This window comes from Petaurus breviceps, unplaced genomic scaffold, assembly GCF_028583685.1.
Source record: "Petaurus breviceps papuanus isolate PSGF00001 unplaced genomic scaffold, PetGlider_PUasm1.0 118, whole genome shotgun sequence".
NCBI classification, from domain to species: domain Eukaryota; kingdom Metazoa; phylum Chordata; class Mammalia; order Diprotodontia; family Petauridae; genus Petaurus; species Petaurus breviceps.
Window position 1 is genome coordinate 21745077 of NW_027185616.1, and position 21558 is coordinate 21766634.

The 21558-nt window shown below is 40.8% G+C and overlaps 2 protein-coding genes across 3 annotated transcripts in view; both read left to right on the forward strand.

The window, feature by feature from the left end:
• SMC5 (structural maintenance of chromosomes 5) overlaps positions 1-21558 on the forward strand; it is a 396836-nt gene that overhangs the window by 195694 nt on the left and 179584 nt on the right. The gene's annotated exons all lie outside the window — the stretch shown is intronic.
• The window catches only part of MAMDC2 (MAM domain containing 2), a 232009-nt gene that overhangs the window by 151012 nt on the left and 59439 nt on the right, over positions 1-21558 (forward strand). For both annotated transcript variants that reach the window (XM_069087015.1, XM_069087020.1), the window contains exons 8-9: positions 5644-5787; positions 10400-10665. In XM_069087015.1, the coding sequence (XP_068943116.1) occupies positions 5644-5787; positions 10400-10665 (410 nt within the window). The remainder of the gene's footprint in view (positions 1-5643; positions 5788-10399; positions 10666-21558) is intronic.

The following is a 21558-nucleotide window of genomic DNA, read 5'->3' on the forward strand; positions in this document are numbered from 1 at the left end:
GCTTAGACTTTTTACTTGTTTGTTTGAGTAGTTTTTTGAACTGTGAAGGAACATGAAAATAAATGCCCATGGTCTTGATGCATTATATCTTTTTTTTTCATTTTTCAAATGCTTTATTAACTTCTGATTTACATCATTCATTTCCACTGGATTTTGAGTTACAAATTTTCTCCCTGTTTTTCCCATACCTACCACCCCAAGATAGCAGACCCACAGGATATCCCCTCCTCCAATCTGCTCTCTCCCAAATCTTCTCTCATATCCCCTTCGACTTTTCCGTAGGGCATGGTGTGTATCTTTATGCCCCAGTGCCTGTATATTTTATTTCCCAATTACATGTAAAATAGTATTAATAATAGTATATTGTTGCGGGCGTTTGCCCTCACAACAGATCTAGACGACTAGCCCCACGGCCCTCTTACTTACCCATCCCGGGTCTTCGGTCGTCACCGGCCCCTCACGGGGAAAAAACACCAGACAGAAGGCGGAGGAGTGAAGCGGGGTGGTTTATTCTTCAGCAGTTACATGGCGGAGAGAGAGAGAGAGCCCTCTCACACAAGAAAATATATAGCGAGTCTGAGCCAATCACATCGCAGTTTTACATTTATGGCCTTATATGGTGATCACCCCATGGCCTTATATGGAGATCACCCCATCAAGCTTATACATATTCATTCAAAGCAACCATGGCACCGCCCAAAGCCCCTCCCCCTCCCCCATCAGTATATATACATATATATTTAAACATTTTATTTTAAAATTTTGAATTCCAAATTCATTCTCTTCCTCCCTTGTCACCAACCCTTACTGGGGAGATAAGCAGTTCAGTATAGGTTGTACATGAGTAGCTAATGCAAAACATTACCATAGTAGATATATTGTAAAAGACTGACTATATTTCCCTCCCTCCTAACCCATCTCTCACTTGTTCTAGTCTCTACTTTGATCCCGTCCCTTTTCAAAAATGGGTGCTTCCAACTTCCCTCCCCCCAGCCTGCCCTCCCTTGCATCATCCCCCCTCTCCTTCCTTTCCCCCCTACTCTCCTGTAGGGTGAGATACCCTATTTAGTGTGTATTTCATACCCTCCCTAAGCCAAATTCAATGAGAATAAGGTTGACCCATTCCCTTTTACCTTCCTATTCTTCCCCTCCATTGTAACCATTTTCCCTTGCCTCTTCTATATGAGATAGTTTACCCCATTCTGTGTCTCCCCATCTCCTCTCATTATATTCCTCTCACCTCTTAATTTCACCTTTTAAGTATCATCCCTTACTATTAAATTGGTCCTGTGCCTTCTATTTATGTATACCTGTAAACATATATACACACATTCACATATGTATTCATACACACATGTACCCTCCAATATAGACATAAATAAATATATATGTGTGTATATATGTATATGTATTCCCTTCAACTATTTTCATATTGAGAAAAATTTCATCAGTTCCAATTATTGTTTTTCCATGTAGGAATGTTAATAGTTCAACTTTTTAAGTTCCTTATGATTTCTTTTTCCCTGTTTACCTTCTCATGCTTCTCTTGCTTCTTGTATCTGAATGTCAAATTTTCTATTCGACTCCGGTTTTTTCATCAAGAATTCTTGAAAGTCCTCTATTCCAATGAATTACCATATTTTCCCCTGAAACATGATACTCAGTTTTGCTGGGTAGGTGATTCTTGTTTTTAATCCCAGCTCCTTTGCCCTCTGGAATATCATATTCCAAGCCCTTTGATCCCTTAGTGTAGAAGCTGCCAGATCCTGTGTTATCCTGATTGTGGTTCTGCAACATTCAGATTGTTTCTTCCTGGCTGCTTTGTAATATTCTCTCCTTGATCTGGGAATTCCAGAACCTGGCTATAATATTCCTAGGAGTTTTCTTTTTGGGATCTGTTTTCAGTAGGTGATCAGTGGATTCTTTCAACCTCTATTTTGCCCTATGGTTCCAAAACATCAGGGCAGTTATCCTTGAGAATTTCTTGAAGGATGATTTCTAGGTTCTTTCTTTGATCATGGCTTTCAGGTAGTCCAATATTTTTTAAATGATCTCTCCTGGATCTATTTTCCAGGTCAGTGGTTTTTCCAATGAGATATTTCACATTGCCTTCTATTCTTTCATTTGTTTGAATCTGTTTAACAGCATCTTGATTTCTCATAAAGTCATCAGCTTCCATTTGCTCCAATCTAATTCTGAAGGAATGCTTCTCCTCAGTGAGATTTTGAGATTTTTTTTTTCCATCTGGCAAATTTGGCTTTTTAAGGCATTCTTCTCCTCATTGCCTTTTTGAGCCCCTTTTGCTATTTGAGTTAGTCTTTTTTTAAGGTGTTTTTTCCTCAGTCAGGTTGTTGACTCTCATTTCATAATTTTCTTGCATCGTTCTCATTTCTCTTCCCAATTTTTCCTCCACTTCTCTTATCTGCTTCTCAAGGTCCTCTATGGCCTATAACCAGCTCGTATTTTCCTTTGAAGCTTTTGGTGCAGGAGCTCTGACTTCACTGTCTTCCTCCTGTTCCATGCTTTGATCTTTTTTGTCCCCAAAAAAGGAGTCTAATGTTGGATTCTTCTGTTTGCTTTGCTTCCTTTGCCTGCTCATGCTGCCACTCAATTACTTGACCTTTGGGCTTTTTGCCACAGTAGTACTCTGTTACCAGATAGGGGAACTTCGTCCCAAATGCTGGGGTTTTCTCAGCTGATGGAGGTATTAGTTGGGTGCCCTCTCTGAAGCCTCCACACACTCTGGCAAGCTGATTGCACACCCCAGGACTTCTACCCTAGATCACAATCCAGATCCAAGCAGGTTAAATCAAGAGCGATTACCCTTCAGACTGGTTGCTTGGTCCCCCTACACTCTTTAGTCCAGGAGCTGAAGCTGCCATGAGGCAGCAGATATGGGCTTCTCGCACCAGGGGCAAAAGCCAACACACTCCCAATTATGGGGTCCCAAAGGACACACCACACTGACCTCTCACTTTTTCCTTAGCATCTATGTGTTGATAATTCTAGACCACCACAGCTGCTGGTGATCTGGAGTCCCTGCAGCCAGTGGCTGTTCAGGCCCACCCTGGGGCTAAAACCTCAGGGTGGAGCTGGGCTTGGCTCCCAGTGCGCTGTGCTGGCCGCTACCTATGGGACTGCCGGGTTGTCCTCAGTGGGAGGTTAGCTTCTCTGTGTCATTTTGTGGGTTCTGTAGCTCCAAAGTTTGTTTAGAGTCCCCTTTTACACGAATTGGAGGTGGTGGGAGCCAGAGCTGCGTGGAGGTCCTGTTTCTACTCTGCCATCTTGACTCTGTCCCCTTGATGCATTATATCTTGATAGATATTTGTCTTTTGGAGTCTGGTCTTATCTCCTGGGAATACAGAAGAATGGGGAGGGACAAGGAGTCCACTGGAAATACAAAACAGATTTACTTTACATGCCAACAAGATGGCTTGGTGCTGACTTGTCAGGAGGCCACATGTGTAAAAATATTTTTGCCTATCTGATTTCCACAGACTACCCAGATATAAAAAGCTGATGAAGATGCAACAATAAAAATAAAATCTGACAATTGTACAATACCTGATAACATGCAAAATGCATCATGTGCGCTCATTCAGTCAATCAACAAGCACTTACTCATTGTCAGTGTGGCACTTTGCTAGATGCTGAGGACATGAGATAAAAATATCAAGCCTTCAAATGACTTACCAGCTAACAGGAGAGAATATGTACACATAAGAGGGACAAGGTCTGGATCTATGATTTCTTTGGCACACTGAACTCATAATGAGGAGCCTCTTTCTATGTAGGCATGTTGACACCTTCCCCATAATTTATAGACTTGCCTACCAGCTCAGTGATTTGCTCACAATTTCATGGCCAGTATGTGTCAGGGTCAGGACTTGAACCCAGGTCTCCCTGGTTTTAAGGTTAGCTTTCTAGCTCTCTACATACCACTGCCTTATACATGTATGGTGTAAGTGCATACAAAATACCTATAAAGTAATTTTGATAGGGGAAGACGCCAACAGTTGGGAAAGATCAATGCATTCTCTTATTTGAACTTCACAATAACTCTAAGACTTATCCCATAGTGCAAATATTTTCAAATCATGCTTCAAAATTTCCTTATCAGTAAACTGACTCAGTTGGACTCAGTATCCTAGGTCCCTTTCAAGCAGCCACATTATGCAGTAGATAGAGCCCTCCGTCTGAAATCAAGAAAACCTGGATTCCAATCTGACCATAGATGCCAGCTGTTTGAGCCTGGACCAGTCACCTAATGGCTGTGTGCCTCGGTTTCCATTAGATCATAAGCTCCTTGAGGGCAGAGACTGCCTTTTGCCTCATATTATATTTAGGGCTTTTAACACAATACCTGACACATAGTAATTTCTTAATAAATGTTGTTTGCTGATTAGTTTCTTCACATGTAAAATCGTGATCATAATAGCACCTACCTCCCAGGGCTGTGGTGAGAATAAAAGAGATAATATTTGTAAAGCTCTTAGCATAGTGCCTGGTACCAAGTAGGTGTTTAATAAATGATTGTTCCCTTCCTTTCCCCTATATCTGTGATCCTATGCCTGACTCAAGATTACAAAACTAGAAAATGACAGAACCCTTATACCCCAAAGAGATCAAAGAATGTAGAAAAAATATTTATTATCATCTCTTTTGGTAGGGTAAAAAATCCCTGAAAACTAAGGAGGTGTTCATAAATTGGAGAATGGCTACCAGGAATGGGGAACCTGTGACGTTGAGGTAACATGTGGCCTTCTAGGTCCTCATGTGTGACTTTTTGACAGAATCCAAACTTCACAGAACAAATTCTCAAATTATTTGTTCTGTGAAGTTTGGATTCAGTCAAAGGACCACACTTGAGGACCTTGAGGGCCACATGTGGCCTCAAGACCACAGGTTCCCCATCCCTGGAAACAAATTATGATATATGAATATAATAGAATATTGTTGTAATATAAGAAAAGAAGAGATGGTTTCAGAGTAACTTAGAAAGACTTTTGTAGGGGTGGCTAGTGGAACAGTGAATAGAGCACCCACCCTGGAGTCAGGAGGACCTGAGTTCAAATCTGGCCTCAGACACTTAACACTTACTAGTCCTGTGACCTTGGGCAAGTCACTTAACCCCAAGTGCCCTGCATTCCCCCCTCCAAAAAAAAAAAAAAGAAAGATTTGTGTAGACTGATGCAGAGTGAAGTGAAAAGAACCAGGAAAACAATTTATACTAATAACATCAATATTGTAAAAATGAACAATTTTGAAAGACTTAAGAACTCTGATCAAAGCAGTGATCATTCAATTTCCGATAGAGAGGTGATAGACTAATAAATTGAATTAGATATATTTTCAGACATAGCTAATATGGGCATATGTTTTGCTTGACCCTGCTTATTATTTACAAGGTTTTTCTTTTTTTAAGTTGGGGACTGGGGAAAATGGGAAAAAAAAATAAATGCTTTATGATTGAAAAAATAAAATTTAATTTAAAAAAGAAAGGGGTCTTCTAACCTCAAAGTCCAGTGTTCTTTCCTAGTACATCACATACTGTGTCCTGTCTCCTCTGGTTTGACAGACTTATGTATTCCATTCAGATATTTATGCATAGTGATACTTTAACCAGTGATTTACTTCTTGCAGGGGTTTCTTTTGATACTTCAGAAGCAAGCTGTGATTTTGAGGAAAATCTGTGCAATTTCTATCAAGATAAAGATGGCCCTGGCTGGAGCAGAGTAAAAGTGAAACCTAATATGTACCGAGCAGGAGACCACACTACAGGCTTTGGTATATGCAAAGTTTAGCATGCTACGTGGGTGTGGTGGTGGGGGGGTCCCCTCTTTTACTTTAGTTTTCAACTGAGGCTTTTTTTTAAAGCAATTTAAAACTGCATCTCTGGGGGCAGCTAAGTGGCTTAGTGAATAGAGCATTGACCCTAGAGTCAGGAGGACCTAAGTTCAAATCCGGCCTTAGACACTTGATACTTACTAGTTGTGTGACCTTGGGCAACTCACTTAACCCCAACTGCCTTGCCTTCCCCCCTCTAAAAAAAACATAAAGGGGTGGCTAGGTGGCACAGTGAATAGAGCTCTGGCTCTGGAGTCAGGAGGATCTGAGTTCAAATCCAGCCCCAGACACTTAAAACTTACTAGCCGTGTGACCTTGGGCAAGTCACTTAACCCCAATTCCCCTGCCTTCCCCCCTCCAAAAAAATTAAAAAACAAAAAATAAATCCAACGTAAAATAAAGCAGGAACTGTATCTCTGAAGAAGGAACTGATGATTGTTTAAAATCCTCCAACATGAGGCTAAGTTGGAACTCAAGCTGCTTTATTTCTAATAACAGTTGCCCTAAGAATGGCCAGACTTGAGGAGAATCATTTCAAGTGGGGAAGCTATGATGGAGAACAGTAATGTATGAGGATCTCAACACTGGAATTAGAAGGACTTTAGTGGTCCTTGAGTTCAACCCTCTCATTGCACAGATGGAGAAACTGAGACCCAGAGAAATTAGGTCACACGGGTGGTAAACGGCAGAGCTGGCACTGGGCGTCTGACTCCAAGCTCAGCACTCCGTTCACAGCAAACACACTAGCAGGAATCTGAGTCAAGAGTTCGGACTTGGCAGTTGATTGGCCCTTTTAGAAGCTAGGATTCTCAGCTAACCCTTAAGTACTCTAAGAGCAAAGAAAATCATCCATTCTCATCCCAAGGAGCAAGAATTCCATAACTGGTCAGTCACCATTTCTGAGAGGCCACTTTGTGAAATAAACTACAGTTGAGAGGTAATGGGGAAAAGGAGATAATAAGTAAAGACGATATTGTCCCTACTCTTAAGTGCTCACAGTTTATACACAGCACACAGACATGAAAACAACTGAAGGACATGTTGAAAGAACAGTTTAAGAATCAGTATGGTAGGGACAGCTAGGGTGGTTCAGGGAACAGAACACTGGCCCTGAAGTCAAGAGGACTTGAGTTCTAATACAGCCTCATACACTTGACACTTAACTAGTTATGTGACCTTGGGCAAGTCACTTAACCCTAATTGTCTTGCCTTCCCCCCTCCAAAAAAAATGTTTAACTTAAATTGTTTTCAAATGCAACTGGGAAATAAGATATACAGGCAATGGAGTATAGAAATCCATCTTGTCCTACGAGAAAGCAAGGGGAAGGGGGTAAAGAGGGGAATGGGGAGATATAAGAGAGGGCAGACTAGGGAAAGGGGCATTCAATATGATGCTTGCCATCTTGGGGTGGGGGTAGAGGAGAGATGGGGAGAAAATTTGTAATTCAAAATCTTGTGGAAATGAATGTTGAAAACTAAAAATAAATAAAATTAATAAATAATAAAAATAAATAAAATTTTAAAAAAACCCAGGATGGTACAAGCTATAGACCTACGTGGTGAGACAGTACCAAGCAGGGCAGAGATGGGCAAAGGGGAGAAGAATTACTTTATTTCTTTTCATGCCTCTGTCTTCTGGGACGAGCAAAAACAGTTATTCACATTTCTAAAGAGTTTTCTTCCCAACTGCCCAACTGAAGGAGGTAATAAAAGTAAATAGGCATAATGATTGCACGTGTAAACCTATATCTGACTGCTTACTGTCTCAAGGAAGGGAGAGCAGAGGGAGGAAGGGACGTCTCAAATTTGGAACTCAAAACAAAAAAAAACCATTAACATTGTTTTAACATGTAATTGGGGGGAAATAAAATATTGTACACATACATATATACATGTATACACACATAGGTATGTATACATATATATTAAAGTAAATAGGAAGCTAGGTGGTACAAAGGATAGAGTGCTGAACATGGAATACGGAAGAACTGATGTCTGATCTCTGCTTCAGACACTTACCAGTTGTGCGGTCCTGGGCAAGTCACCTGACTTCTCTCAAATTTTTTCATCTGTAAAGTGGGGATAATAATCACTACTTCAAAGGGTTTTTGTGAGGATCAAATATATTGTTACATATTAATATATTCGTATTACTATATTACATAGCACATTACATAATGATACAATATATCACCTTTAATCCTTATATATAATTATATTAGCATTATACATTATCATTTTTATATAATATATAATGTTAACATAATAATATAATATAATAATGGCACCTACTTCAGAGAGTTATAGTGAGGATCAAAGATAAGTGCTATTTAATAATTATTATTATTATTATTATTATTATAGCTAGTATTTATATTGTACTTCCTATGTGCCAAGCACTGTGCTAAGAACTTTACACTTAGTATCTTACTTGATCCCCAGAATAAACCTGGGAAATAGGTGCTATCATCATCCCCATTTTACAGAGAAGGAAACTGAGGCCAACAGTGGTGAAGTGGCTTGCTTAGGGTCACATAGCTAGTAAGTGTCTGAAGCCAAATTTGAACTCAGATCTTCCAAACTCCAGGGCAAGGGCTCTGGCATTTGAAGATGGTAAGCTGTTATTATTATCCTCATTTTATAGCTGAGGAAACTGAGGCACAGAGAGGCCAGTGCCTTGCCTCTGGTTAAGTGACAACATTGGAATTTGAGGCTGAGTCTCCTGAATCCTTCTCCATGTGCTTTTTTCCACTGCCAGGGGTTTTTAACCTTTTTGTGTCATGGAGCCCTTTGGCAGCCTTTGAGACCCTTTATTGAAATACTGTTTTCAAGTTGTGAAGGGAATTATGATTTTTATAATCATCAATCTGCGTATACTAATAGATTAGATTTTTCAGAATTGCATCTTCTAGCTTGTGAGTCAGAAGCTCACGATACAGCGTGAAATGATCAAACTTTGACAATGCTCACCATCACTGGCATTCTTGTTCCTGCACCTACAATGAAGAGAATCAGACTGTAGAACCTGTTCCCATCACAGAACTGGCCCTGTGACCAACCAAGTAATGACCCCCAAAACTCGAACAATGCTGTTTCCACAGAACTTGAGGACACCTGTACCTTAGTATTATGGGATTTGTGGGAAACCATTCTGGCCCTGGAAATGATTGTTTGTAATACACTTTCCCCCCTCCTTTCCCATTGGGATTTATGGATATAATCTCAGTTTTCACTTCAGCAAGGAGGAATTCTGGTCAGGAGAATTCCCGAGTTGCAAATCTGTTCCTCATAATGAAACTAATTAATGAAACAGCTACCTGATTACAGGTACTTTGTCTCTGACCTGCTGTTTGCTCATTCTCAGATTAGAGACTGACTCAGTAAAAATCCTGTTAAAAATGCACAAAATAAAATGCATGAGATTAGAAAGGAAACCAATTATCAAATTTTTTTTGGAGAGAGGAAGGCAGGACAATTGGGATTAAGTGACTTGCCCAGGGTCACATGGCTAGTAAGTATTAAGTGTCTGAGGTTGGATTTGAACTTGGGTCCTCCTGACTCCAAGGGCCAGTGCTCTATTCACTGTACCACTTAGCTGTTGGAAATTTTTTTTTAAAAGAAAAATTCACAGACATCAGGTTAAGAAGCCTTGATCTACACTATAGCTACCACTCATATTGTTCATCATTTCCACACTTGCCCCAAAAGAATTTAATCTTCATACTTGGTGGGAGAAAAGTGAGAGGAGGAGAGAAGAAGCAGTCTGAACCCAGGAGATCACATTTGATTTAACCTTCCCAGACAGGTGCTCAGCTTTAAAACACATGTATAGAGGCGGCCAGATGGCTCAGCGAGTAAGAGCTCCGGCTCCAGAGTCGGGATGACCTGGGATCGAATCTGGGCTCAGACACTTAGCACCCACCCAGAAACACCTGGCCGTGTGACCTTGAGCAAGTTACTTAACCCCGATTGCTTAAAAAAACCACACATATGGGTGATAAGAAAAGAAAGAGTAGCACACAACTACTAGCCATGGGAACTGCCACTCATCCTGTTTTCTCAGGCCCCAAGCACAAGAGCCCTTCAGACTCTTATCTCTTCAGTACCAACTGGTCCATGCAAAGGCAGGAGTAAATAACGTGCTCTGCAGCCCAAGCTCTCCTTTATTGTTCAGCGACCAACAGCACTGAACATCAGTCAGGTTGTCAGGCAAGGGGGCAGGCTGCCCTAAGACAGACTTAGCCTTTGATATTTTGTGAATTATGGAAAAAAAACCCACTATATTAATCTACTATGATTACTGGAATCTTTCCACAAGCATCCTCCCATTAGTAATGGTTTATGGAGTTTATTGTGGAGTCCTTCCATCTGCTTCTATTTTAAATATAGCTCTGTAAAACACATATCCTATCACTGAAAGCCCTAGGCTTGGAAACTATATCAACCAACAAAATCTATGAGAATAACAGAAGTGTTTTTTTCTCATTGTTGTTTAATGTTTTAATATCCTATCTATACAATTTAAGCAATAATTAACCTCTGCTATTTTCAGGTTCTTACTTGCTGGCGAACACAAAGTTTACATCACAGCCAGGCTACATTGGACGCCTCTATGGTCCCTCCCTGCCAGCAAACTTGCAATATTGTCTACGTTTTTATTATGCCATATATGGATTTTTTAAAATGAGCGATACCTTAGCTGTCTATATCTTCGAAGAGAACCATGTAGTCCAAGAGAAAATCTGGTCGGTTTTGGAGTCCCCACGGGGAGTTTGGCTTCAAGCTGAAATCACCTTCAAGAAGCCCATGCCCTCTAAGGTACTGTCAAACCAATTGTCTTTCCCATCACCCCTCCTGTTGAAGTATTGATCTATGTTGAGCCGTGAGATTCCAGGGCAGTGTGGTTTAGTGGACAGTGGGCCAATGTTGGAGTGAGAAAGACCTAAGTTCAATTCCTAATTCTGACATATTCTGGCTATGTGTCTCTGAGCAAGTCAACTCTCAGAGTTCTAGTAAATTATAAATTACAGAGCAGATGTTCTCCATTGGTCATGGTGAATTCTCTCTACCAGTGAGATCACAGGTATGGTAGCACATGTTAAAAGAGTGGTGAAATGCCACCTCTCAGTGACACAGCAGATAGAACACTGAACTTAGACTCAGGAAGACTCATCTTCATGAGTTGAAATCCAGTCTTAGATACTTACTAGCTTTGTGACCCTGGACAAGTCAATTACCTTTGTTTGCCTCAGTTTCCTCATGTGTAAAATGAGCTGGAGAAATAAATGGCAAACCACTCCAGTATCTTTGCCAAGAAAACCCCAAGTGGGGTCATGAAGAGTTGAACATAACTGAAAACAACTGACCAATAAAATGATACTTCATAATTCAGGATTAGTCCTTTTTCCTTCTCCTGAGGCTGATAACCTGCATTGGTGAACAAGATGTTGTTGCCTTTATTTTTTCATCTCTAGGGCTTCTGCCTCTGTCCCAAAGCCACCCCAGGAGTTTACAAGTTGTTTGTTTGTTTGCTTGCTTCATCCAAAACAACTCAAAGACTGGGAGTGCATGTATAAGGACCAGATGCAGCAACTGAGCTTCCATCTAAAAGCCAAAATTCCCCATAAAAAGAAAGTTGGAGAAGGTTAAAAGAGGGTCAATGCATTGTGTCACAGTAAACTTAGGAGACCTCTAACTAAAACAGAAATGGAGTGGCGGAGGGGTGAGGGTGGAATTCATAGCCCAAAGGAAATGCTTGCTGCTGGTCATCTAATATTTAAACCCAAGGACCACTCATGGGACCCTCTAGCTGATCTTCATTGCAATTAGAAAAGAAAGAGAGAATCTCTTCAAGTACACTTCAGTACTGTGAGGAATACAAAAAAGTACCAAACCCGATTCCTACCTGTCAAAGCTTTTTGAAGCAGCTATATTTCTACTTTACATGAGTCCAAGTTGGGAGCAGGAGGGAATATGAGTTAGTGTGATCCACTAGTAATATTTAAGTAAAGGCTTAGTAATCATTTGTCACGTACAGTATAGAATATTCTTGTTCAAGTACAGTAAGGTAGATGACCTCTCATTTCCGTTCCAACTCTGAGATTTTTTCATTCTGGGATATATATATGTGTGTGTGTGTGTGTGTGTGTGTGTGTGTGTGTATAGGCAGTTTCAAGCAGACCTCATTATAATCACCACATCAGGAGATTCTTAGAATTCTGAAATCACTAGAGTGATGCTGGCGTAAGTGAGTACTTACAACCATCTTGAGAATTAATTGTCAAAACCTTGTCTGTTTATGGCTGTATCACCAATGTGATACCCACAGTGGCTGCTATGAATATGCAGACGTATTTCCAGGTTTGAATCACAAGATATAACAGACTCTCTTCTTCAAAGACAAAACCAAGATATTTATTCATATACCAGAAAGTAAAACCCACCATGGTAATAAAGAAGTTGGTACACATTACCAATTCAAGCAGCACCACCATGCCTAAACCTTCCCTCTTTCAGGCCTCCCTTAGGCAATATGCCCCTCTCTTACCCACACTGGCTGCTCTACCTCTCTCGGCCTCCTCTCTCTCTTAGCTCTGCCTCACTCTCTCCCAGCTCTGCCTGGCTCTCTGCTCTCTGCTCATGCTCTGTTGGGTAGACTTGTCCCACACACTGAGGTCTATGTGACTCTGCTGTGGGCTGGGCCAGAGCTCAAAGCAGGTCACATGGGCCTATGAAGAGACTGGGAAGATCTTCAAATTCCCTCAACATTACAATGGCCAACCCATGGAATTGATGGAGAGGCAGAACCTTAGAATAAGTCTCAACTTGTGACTTTCTGCCGAAAAAAACAAAGACAGGTCCAATCACAGAGGCTCTGTCACTAGCTTCTAGTTTACCCAGTCAGAAATTATCCATCTAACCTTTGATTTTTCCTGCCTAAGCACTAAGAAAGTGTTTGTTATACGTTCCCTGCTTTCTCTAACATTATTCAAGAAGAAAACTCAAATTTTCTTCTCCAGGCTAGGATCTGAGAAAGTGTATCATTGATGACTATTTCCTTCCTTGTATAAATAGGGTTCATAGAGAGTTCAAGGCTCGATCCTCCATTAGAGTTCCATTCATTCATTCATTTATGTAGCCCATGTACTCTCTCTCCCTATCATCCACCAATAACGATGTCCTCGGAGCAGCAGCATATCAAAACTTCAGTCCATACGCACTTATTAAACAACTACTACCTGCCGAGCATCGAGCTAAGCTCTAGAGGTATAAAGACATGCAAAACAGTTCCTTTTCTCAGGTAGCTCACAATCTAATGGGAATTATAGCAGAATTACATATGTTTACCCAGAGTCTTCCAAACACGATTACCTTTCCTAATCCAAGAGATAGCCCCAGCTAGGGCCAACTATAGAGTTCCTATAGAAACATATGATGGAAATAGATGTACTTGCCTACTCAAAGAGAAGACATGGCTGTCGCTGGATCCCAGACAGCTATTGAGGAGGGAAGGGTTTCAAGTTTCTAGGCAGGCATTATCCTGGAATCTAGCCCTCTGGCCAGAGAAGGGGCATTTCTTAAGTAGTTGCCAATCTTGAGTTGCCTCAGGGTTAACACTATCTTTGAGAGTTGAGAACTGTCCTAGAAGAGAGGAGAGTTCCTGAGCAGCATGCTGCTTGGAAAAAGAAGAGGGTCATCTGTGTGGCTGCAGCATCCAGAGGAATTATAAGGAAAAAGCCACAAGTTGGGGGTGGAAGGAGCTGGGAAGAGATCAGATCTCTGATTTCATCTGTGTAGGGACTACTTCTGAGGAAATCCCTTTACCAATGCATATTAGTATTGGTTCTATAAACGTAAAGGTTGCCTCGGGAGCTGAGACATTAAATGGCTTACCCAGTCACACAAGTAGTGTCAGAGTTTGAATTTGAACTTGTCTCCTGCCTTCAGCTCCATTATACCATAGCACTCCCACTATCACAGTAAAATTGTTAGACAGTGCAGGTCTAGGGGAAAGGGTCAGGCGTGAGATATATTTGCCTTCCAGAGGGAGCTCAAATGGCAAGGACAATTATGAGTCTGGTGGGGGTTGAGGGGGAGGGCCTGTGAAGGACCTTGTGAGATAAAGATAGATTTTACAAGAGTGTTCACCCTGGTGGTATCCCCAAGTTCAGTTCTGTTTATGGACTCCTTGTCTGTCCTGTGGGTTTTTTTTCTCTTTATTGGATTCTATACCTATGCATCCTCTTCCTTTTGTCTGGGATGAAATAAAAGTTCTCTTTTTTCTACTCATACCCATATTGTTACCTTGGGTGTGTATATGGGAGCTGGAGACCCTAATTAACTCACACTTGGGGAAACCTAGATATGAGTTATAGCTATGCTATATTTGGAGATTTTCCTGAAATAAACTCTGGGTGGGGACAATGAGGCAAAGAGAGCAAAGACTTTTGGGGATCACCTCCTGAGATTAGTCCCAGTCCTGTTGAGCCCTGAGTTTTGGGTATTCTTTGGGGCATGAATTACTTTGGTAGTAAGTTATCAACAACAATATACTCTTTCAGAGCAGCAGAAAAATTCTATTTTGGCAGGCTTGCAGCATTCTAACTATATGCAAGTAAGAAATTACAGGTGTAATTAGGAAGCAAAAAAAAACCCAAACAAACAAAAAAACAGGTTAATCTGATCTTAGTTTGCATTAATAGAAGCATAATGTCCAGAACAAGGACCCACTATACTCGTAGAATATGGAAGTCTAGAATCTGCCCACTATACTCTTCCTTATGTCAAACAGAGCATGGCCAGAGTATTATATTTAGCTCTGAACTCTACAATTTCAGAGGTACATTGAAATGCTTCACTTCCCCCCTGGCTGATCTCCTGGGCTTTGTCATTGTCTCCAGAAGCTTACATTCCTATAAGAACATGATACTTACCTTCCTATAAGATCGAGTCAACTGAAATTCACACCTCCTCAGCATCTCCTATCCCTGGAGCTGGAGAAGGTAAAGGGTGCTGGTAAGAGGTTTCCTCCCAGATCAGGGTAGGGAACCTACAGCTCAAGGTCACATGTGGCCCTGGAGTCAGGAAGACATGAGTTCAAATCTGACCTCAGACACTTAACACTAGCTGTGTGACCTTGGGCAAATCACTTAACCCCAATTGCCCTGCCTTCCTCCCTCCAAAAAAGCAAAAAAGAAAAAAGAGAGAAATATTTAAAGAACATGAGCAAAAAAAATCACAGTATAAAAAAAGATTATGAATTGTACCTATGTGGGGTGGGGAGGGAGGGAAGTCTGGTATCAGTAAGATCACAGACCCATCAAAGAATTTTAGAATTTCTGCCCAAAAAAAATCGAAGACTATGTTATTAGAAGATTTTATCCAGCCAGCAGACCTGAATTCAAATTTCATTTCTCACATTTACTGTACATAAGAATAAAAGCAAGGGGCGGCCAGGTAGCACAGCTAGTAAGAGCACCGGCTCCAGTGTCAGGATGACCTGGAGATCAAATCCTGGGCTCCGACACTTAGCACCCACCCAGAAACACCTGGCCGTGTAACCTTGAGCAAGTTACTTACCCTCAATTGCATAGGGGCGGCCAGGTGGCTCAGTGAGTAAGAGCACTGGCTCCAGTGTTGGGATGACCTGGGGATCAAATCTGGGCTCAGATACTCAGCACCACACCCAGAAACACCTGGCCGTGTAACCTTGAGCAAGTTACTTTACCCCGATTGCTTTAAAAAAAAAAAAAAAAGAAGAGAAAACTGAGGCCCAGAGAAGGAAAGATTAGAACTACCATAAGGAAAAACTTTGGTGCTCTATGATTCATTCATTCTATAAGCTATTTTAGTCTACTTTATCATCTTAATTGTAAAGTCAACATTTTAAAGCCAAGTTTATTATAATTATATGTAAACCTAAATTTATAATCATATATTTTATTATTTATATGTAATGTATATGATATAGAAATCTATGATATGACATTTTTATCATATCTCACATATTGTCTATGATGTATAATACAAAACATAATTATGTTATAAATAATATTATAAATATATGATAATATATTATTTAGATATTTTAATAGATTGATATAATGTATTATATTTTTTGTTGGGAGTTATCTATGCCCAGTGAGGTTGGGTCATGGGTGTGGCAGGTGTACCAGATGTTGCGACTGGAGTTTGGAGATATATTTATGTTTCCCTTCCCCAGACACCCACAACTAAATGTCTAGGTAGGGCTATGGGTGTGGTTGTGGCAGGCTGTGGCGAGGGTAGTATGGGGAGGAAACTATTTTTCATGTTCCTGAGTGACTCAACTTGACCCTATTGAAGCACTTGGATTGGGAGGGTCCAAACACATCTGCAGGACACATGTGTGGAGTCCAGGAGAAGGAGGAGCTCGGGAGTCAGAGAACCCAGGTTCCTCTCGCAGCTCTAAAGCTTACTTTCATCTATAAAATGAGAAAGTGAGAAGAGGTGACCTCCAGCATCCCTTACAGGTCAAGCTCTACGATCCTTGAATCTTTGATATATGTACAGTCCCCTCTGAAGCCCTAGAGAGTTCAGAATTTGACAGAGCCATAGTATTTAAATCTGAATGATTATATGGTTCCTCCATGTGGCTTTTCTCCATATAGAAGTCAAAGGAAATCATTCCCAAAGTATTATTTTTCCTTGGAGAGTTGTCTAAAAAAACTCAGCAAAAATAAGCATGTAGAAAATAATTGTTGACTATTACTGTCCATAGGTATCCATCATGGTTTAGTGGAAAGACTTCTGGACTTCGATTCAGAAGACTTAAGGTACTATGAGTCTTCTGAGGCAGGGAGGGGATGAAACAGAGCTAGGCCTAGGGTCAAGAAGCCCTCAGTTCAAATATGACCTCTGATGTATGACCTTGAGCGAGTCACTTAACCTGCTTCAGTTTCCTCATCTGTGAGATGCTGTGAAGATAAAATGAGATAATATCTGTAATCATTATGTAAATGCTAGTTATTGTTATTATTGACCCTACCTTTTCTATTGCCTAGCTGTATGATTCAAGTTCTCTAAACCTCAGTCTTCTTATCTATAAAGTGGGGATAATAATTCTTGCATTGCCCACCTCAAGGGTTGATGTGAGGACAGCACTTTAGAAACCTTAAAGTAAGTGTGAAATGTTTTGTTTTGTTTTGCTTTTGGAGGGCAATTGGGGTTAAGTGACTTGCCCAAGGTCACATGGCTAGTTTTTGTGTTAAGTGTCTGAGGCTGCATTTGAACTCAGGTCCTCCTGACTACAGGGCTGGTGCTCCATTTACTGCACCACCTAGCTGCCCCAAGTGTGAACTGTTCTTACTGTGACTAGTTTATCCAAGGTATAGATCACTGGACTTGGAGTCAGGAAAAGTCTGTGTTCAAATCCCAGAGTCAACATTTACTCTGTGGGTAAGTCATACATTCATTTCTCTGAATCTTAGCTCTTTCCCTTGTTAAAAAGGGGAATATCAAGAAATGTGAGACAGCTGGGTGGTGCAGTGGGTAGAGCACTGGACTGAGAACCAGGAAGACTTTTTCTCAGTTCAAATCTGGCTTTAGATGCTTTGTAGCTGCATGACCCTGGGCAAGTCTCTTACCCCTGTTTGCCTCAGTTTCCTCATCTGTGAAATGAGTTGGAGAAGGTAATGGCAAACCACTCCAGCATCTTTGACAAGAAGACCACAAATGGGATGGCAAAGAGTCGGACATGACTAAAAAACAACTGAATAATAGGTGAACTTCTCCTATCTTATGGCATTGTTATTAAATACATGTTGTTAAAAATGTGTTAAACCAAAAGCCTCTAAGATCCTTTATGGCTCTAAATCTATGACCCCAGGATCCTGTATAAACCTAAGTTGTTAGGGTTTAGTGTTAGCTTTAACCAGTTACAAGTTGCTGGTGTGCTAAACTCCAATAACTCACAGAATTTATTTGAAAGTGTTATTTTTCTGAGTTTGGCATAGGCGGATGCTTTTATAGATGTTAGATCTTATGCTGCCCTGTGCCTTCCAGTGGGTAAAGATTCAGAAAAGGCCTTACCAGCTTCTCTCAAGGGACCAAGACAATGTCCAGAGATGACCTAGCCACAAGAAGGCAGAAGATGATAAACCTTATAGAGACAAGTCAGGGCTTAGTGAATCGTGGCCTTCCCCCCAAGTAGATGTACTGAGGAAGCTATGTCCTTGAGTGATATGAGAAAGTGAACCCCGCATCCCAGCCTTACTTTTGGATGTTAGCACCTAACTTTCTTAGCAGTTATCAATAGGGGATTTTTGGCATCTATTTCAATATAGAGCTATATCATGGGGTATCAGAATGTAGAGCCAGCCTCAGACCTGAGAAGATCTAGGCTCAAGCCCTGCCTCTGAAACTTGCTCAACCTCTCAGTTGTTGTGGACAGATTTCTCAGCCTGTTTTGCAGAGGAGGTGTGGATGGGCATTGGTAAAGGGGATTTCTTCATCCAGGAAGTTCCCTAAGCCAATGAACTCCTTGTCCTAGCTGGGGTGTGGCCCAGCAAATCAAGAGTAGTTGCTCATATGCAGTGACCAAGGGAGTTTCCTTACCTAATGTTACCCAAAGGGATAAAACCACAAATCTAAAACAGTACAAAAATTAGCTCAGTATATTAAACATAAAATGTCATAAGACTAACTCTTCATCTTTTGATAATAATCCCCCAGCCTGGACTGCTCTCCCTCCTCTGCTCTGACTACTGACCTCCCTGGCTTCCTTTAAAAACCAAGTAAAATCCCATCTTCTACAGTAAGTCTCCCCTTGGGTATGGCCATGTGGCACAGTGAATAGAGTACCAGCCCTGGAGTCAGGAGGACTTCAGTTCAAATGTGACCTCAGACACTTAACACTTACTAGCCGTGTGACCTTGGGCAAGTCACTTAACCCCAATTGCCTGACCTTCCCTTCTCAAAAAAAAAAAGGCAGAAAGTCTCCCCTAACCTTCCTAATTCCATTTCTTTCCCTCTTTAGTTATTTCATTTTTATCCTGTATATAGCTTGCTTTGCATATATTGGTTAGCATGCTGTCTCACCCATTAGATTACCCATCTCACCCATCAAGCTCCTTGAGGGCAGGGACTGTGTTTTGTCTCTTTCTAAATCTCCAGTACTTAGCACTGTGCCTAACACATAGTAGGCACTTAATAAATGTTTATTGATCCATCAATCCTTAGGGCTGTGCTGAAAATGAGATGCAAAAAATCTGTCCTTAGGAGCATATGTGTAAGAATTTCGTTCAAATGAGCTCTTTATTAGCTATGGGATTAGGACAGCACACATGACATTATTAATAAAGGAACTGAAGGAATCGAAGCACTGAGAGGTTGTGACTTGTCTAAGGCCATGCATCCAGTATGTCAGAGATGAGACCTGAATCCCAGTATTCCTTGATCTGAGAATGATTCTTTATCTACTGTACCACACTGCCTCTCATGAGCTATGGGTCTCATATAAATAAAGGTACTTGGGGAAGAAAGGTGAATAACTTTCAACTGGATGTTGGGGCTCTCCAAAAAGATCAATGTGTTTGTGCCTCTAGGGATCCAGTATCTTTCTTTGGGATTCTCCTGCCATTGGTTCCAGCATCTACATGCTGTCCATCGGTTATCAAGTGCCCCTTAACGTGACAACACACCCCAATGAGGCATCGTTCTCACTCTGGACTTTGCTTTACCATTATCCCACCCCCTGTCCCTCACATCACCTCAGCCATAGATAATGCAGTAAGCATATCTGCTAACATGACACTTCCTTAGGCAGTTAAGTAACACACTAGATAGACCACTGGGTCTGGAGTTCAAATCTGACCTTAGATGCTAGTTGTCTGATCCTGGACAAGTCCCCTAATCTCTTTGGTCAGTTTCTTCTTCTGTAGAATGTGGAGAATAATAGCACCCACCTTCCAGGGAAGTTGAGAGGATCACATTGGTAAAGTGTTTAGCACAGTACCTGGTATGAAGTAGGCATTTACTAAATGCTTATTTCCTTCCTTTGTAGCATAATATTTTAAGTAAAAATACATAGCACTAATAGTGACAGATTTTGTGCCCAATTGATGGAGTGAGATGATCTGGGGGTGGGGGAGGGAAAAGGGGAATGTGGCTTTTGGGAGACCTTCGTTGTCTTATTATAAGTAACAGATTACTCTGATTTGGGGTAAAAAATCACATTTGGCTAAATGGAGAGTAGTCTGGTGTGGAGAAGCAAGTCTTAGATGTAAGATCTCAAGAGTGTCACAGGTTCATACACTTAAAACTGGAAGTGACCTTAAGGACCATCTTGTCGTCCAAACCTCTCATTTCACAGATGAAGAAACTAAGTCCTAGAGGTTAAGTGCCCTGCCCACAGTTCTCCAGGACCTATATTTGAGTCTCTGACTCCAAAGCCAATGCTTTTTCTACTCTGCCGCCATGTCTGTGTAAGTGTAGAGATTAATTGTTAGTTGTTTGGACCCCAGGGCAGGACTAAACATCCAAGACAGAGAGGCTAAGTCCAAAAAGAGGGAGGGACGCTAAATTTGAAAGGGAGCTTGGGAAAAATCTATGCATGGCCCCTGCCCCTACCAAGGTTTTTAAATGTTATTTTTCAGACTTTCCCCCTCCTAACTGGATAACCCTGACATTGACCACAAAGTGAACTTGCTTGTGTCTCAATAATTCGCCAACTAAAATTCAAGCAGAAAACACAGCCCTTTTTTTTAGCCAGTAATACACACTCCCAAAGATTCCATTCTACGTTTGCTTTTCTGTGATCGACTGATCACATGATCACATCTTATGAAAAGCCTGCAAAGACAATGTGTTTCAGATGTTTCCGAATCTTTTCAGGTGATGCCCACATTTAAAGATAATGCTTGAAAAGCCACAAATCAAGGGAAGGCTTTTTTTTTTTTTTTGGAGACCAAGGTTTTTTGGTTTTTGTTTTTGTCTAGGCTAAATGTAGAGCAGATAACCAAACGTTATCTTGACAATATTTCCTAGCCGAGAGCTGGGGAGAAGAGAGAATAATTCACTCCAAAATATTTCTCTTAAAAGCCAATTCATGGCAGAGAATGAAGAATGATTATTTTTTTTTAAACTAACAATTGAGTATAAACATTACCCTTCAAGCATTCAAATCCTTTGTTGAAGACTGCTTTGATGTGTGAGTGAGTCACCCTAGGACATGCAGATTTAGTATTTCAAGGCAACCTGTCTGAAATCAGTCTTTTCTGTAACATTGCATTTTTAAGTATGTTAATTTGAAATAAAAAAAATAACAACTTAAAATGCACATAAGCAAGAACATAGCTAAGTATTACCTAATTTTTCATTCTATTTAAGGGGGAGGATAATGGGTTGACATTGAAATAGTAGAGTGAGTATTGAACCCAGGAATCAGGCGACTTGGGTTCAAATCCCACCTTACTAGCTAAGAAATACTTAGCAAATTTACTTCTCATGGTTTCCTCATCTCTAAAATGGAGTGGTACAAATGAAAAAAAAGAACAAAGGGACAGATTCTTTGGTAATTAATAATCAATTTAATAATTAGGCTAGCTAATAATGAATTGATTGGTCAGTGGTTTCTCTCAATACCCAAAGACAAAAACATGGAGATCCTTAAAGCCTCAAATATTTTTTTTTAAAGAGAAGGCCCCGACAAGTGAAAATCAACCCTGATTGGTG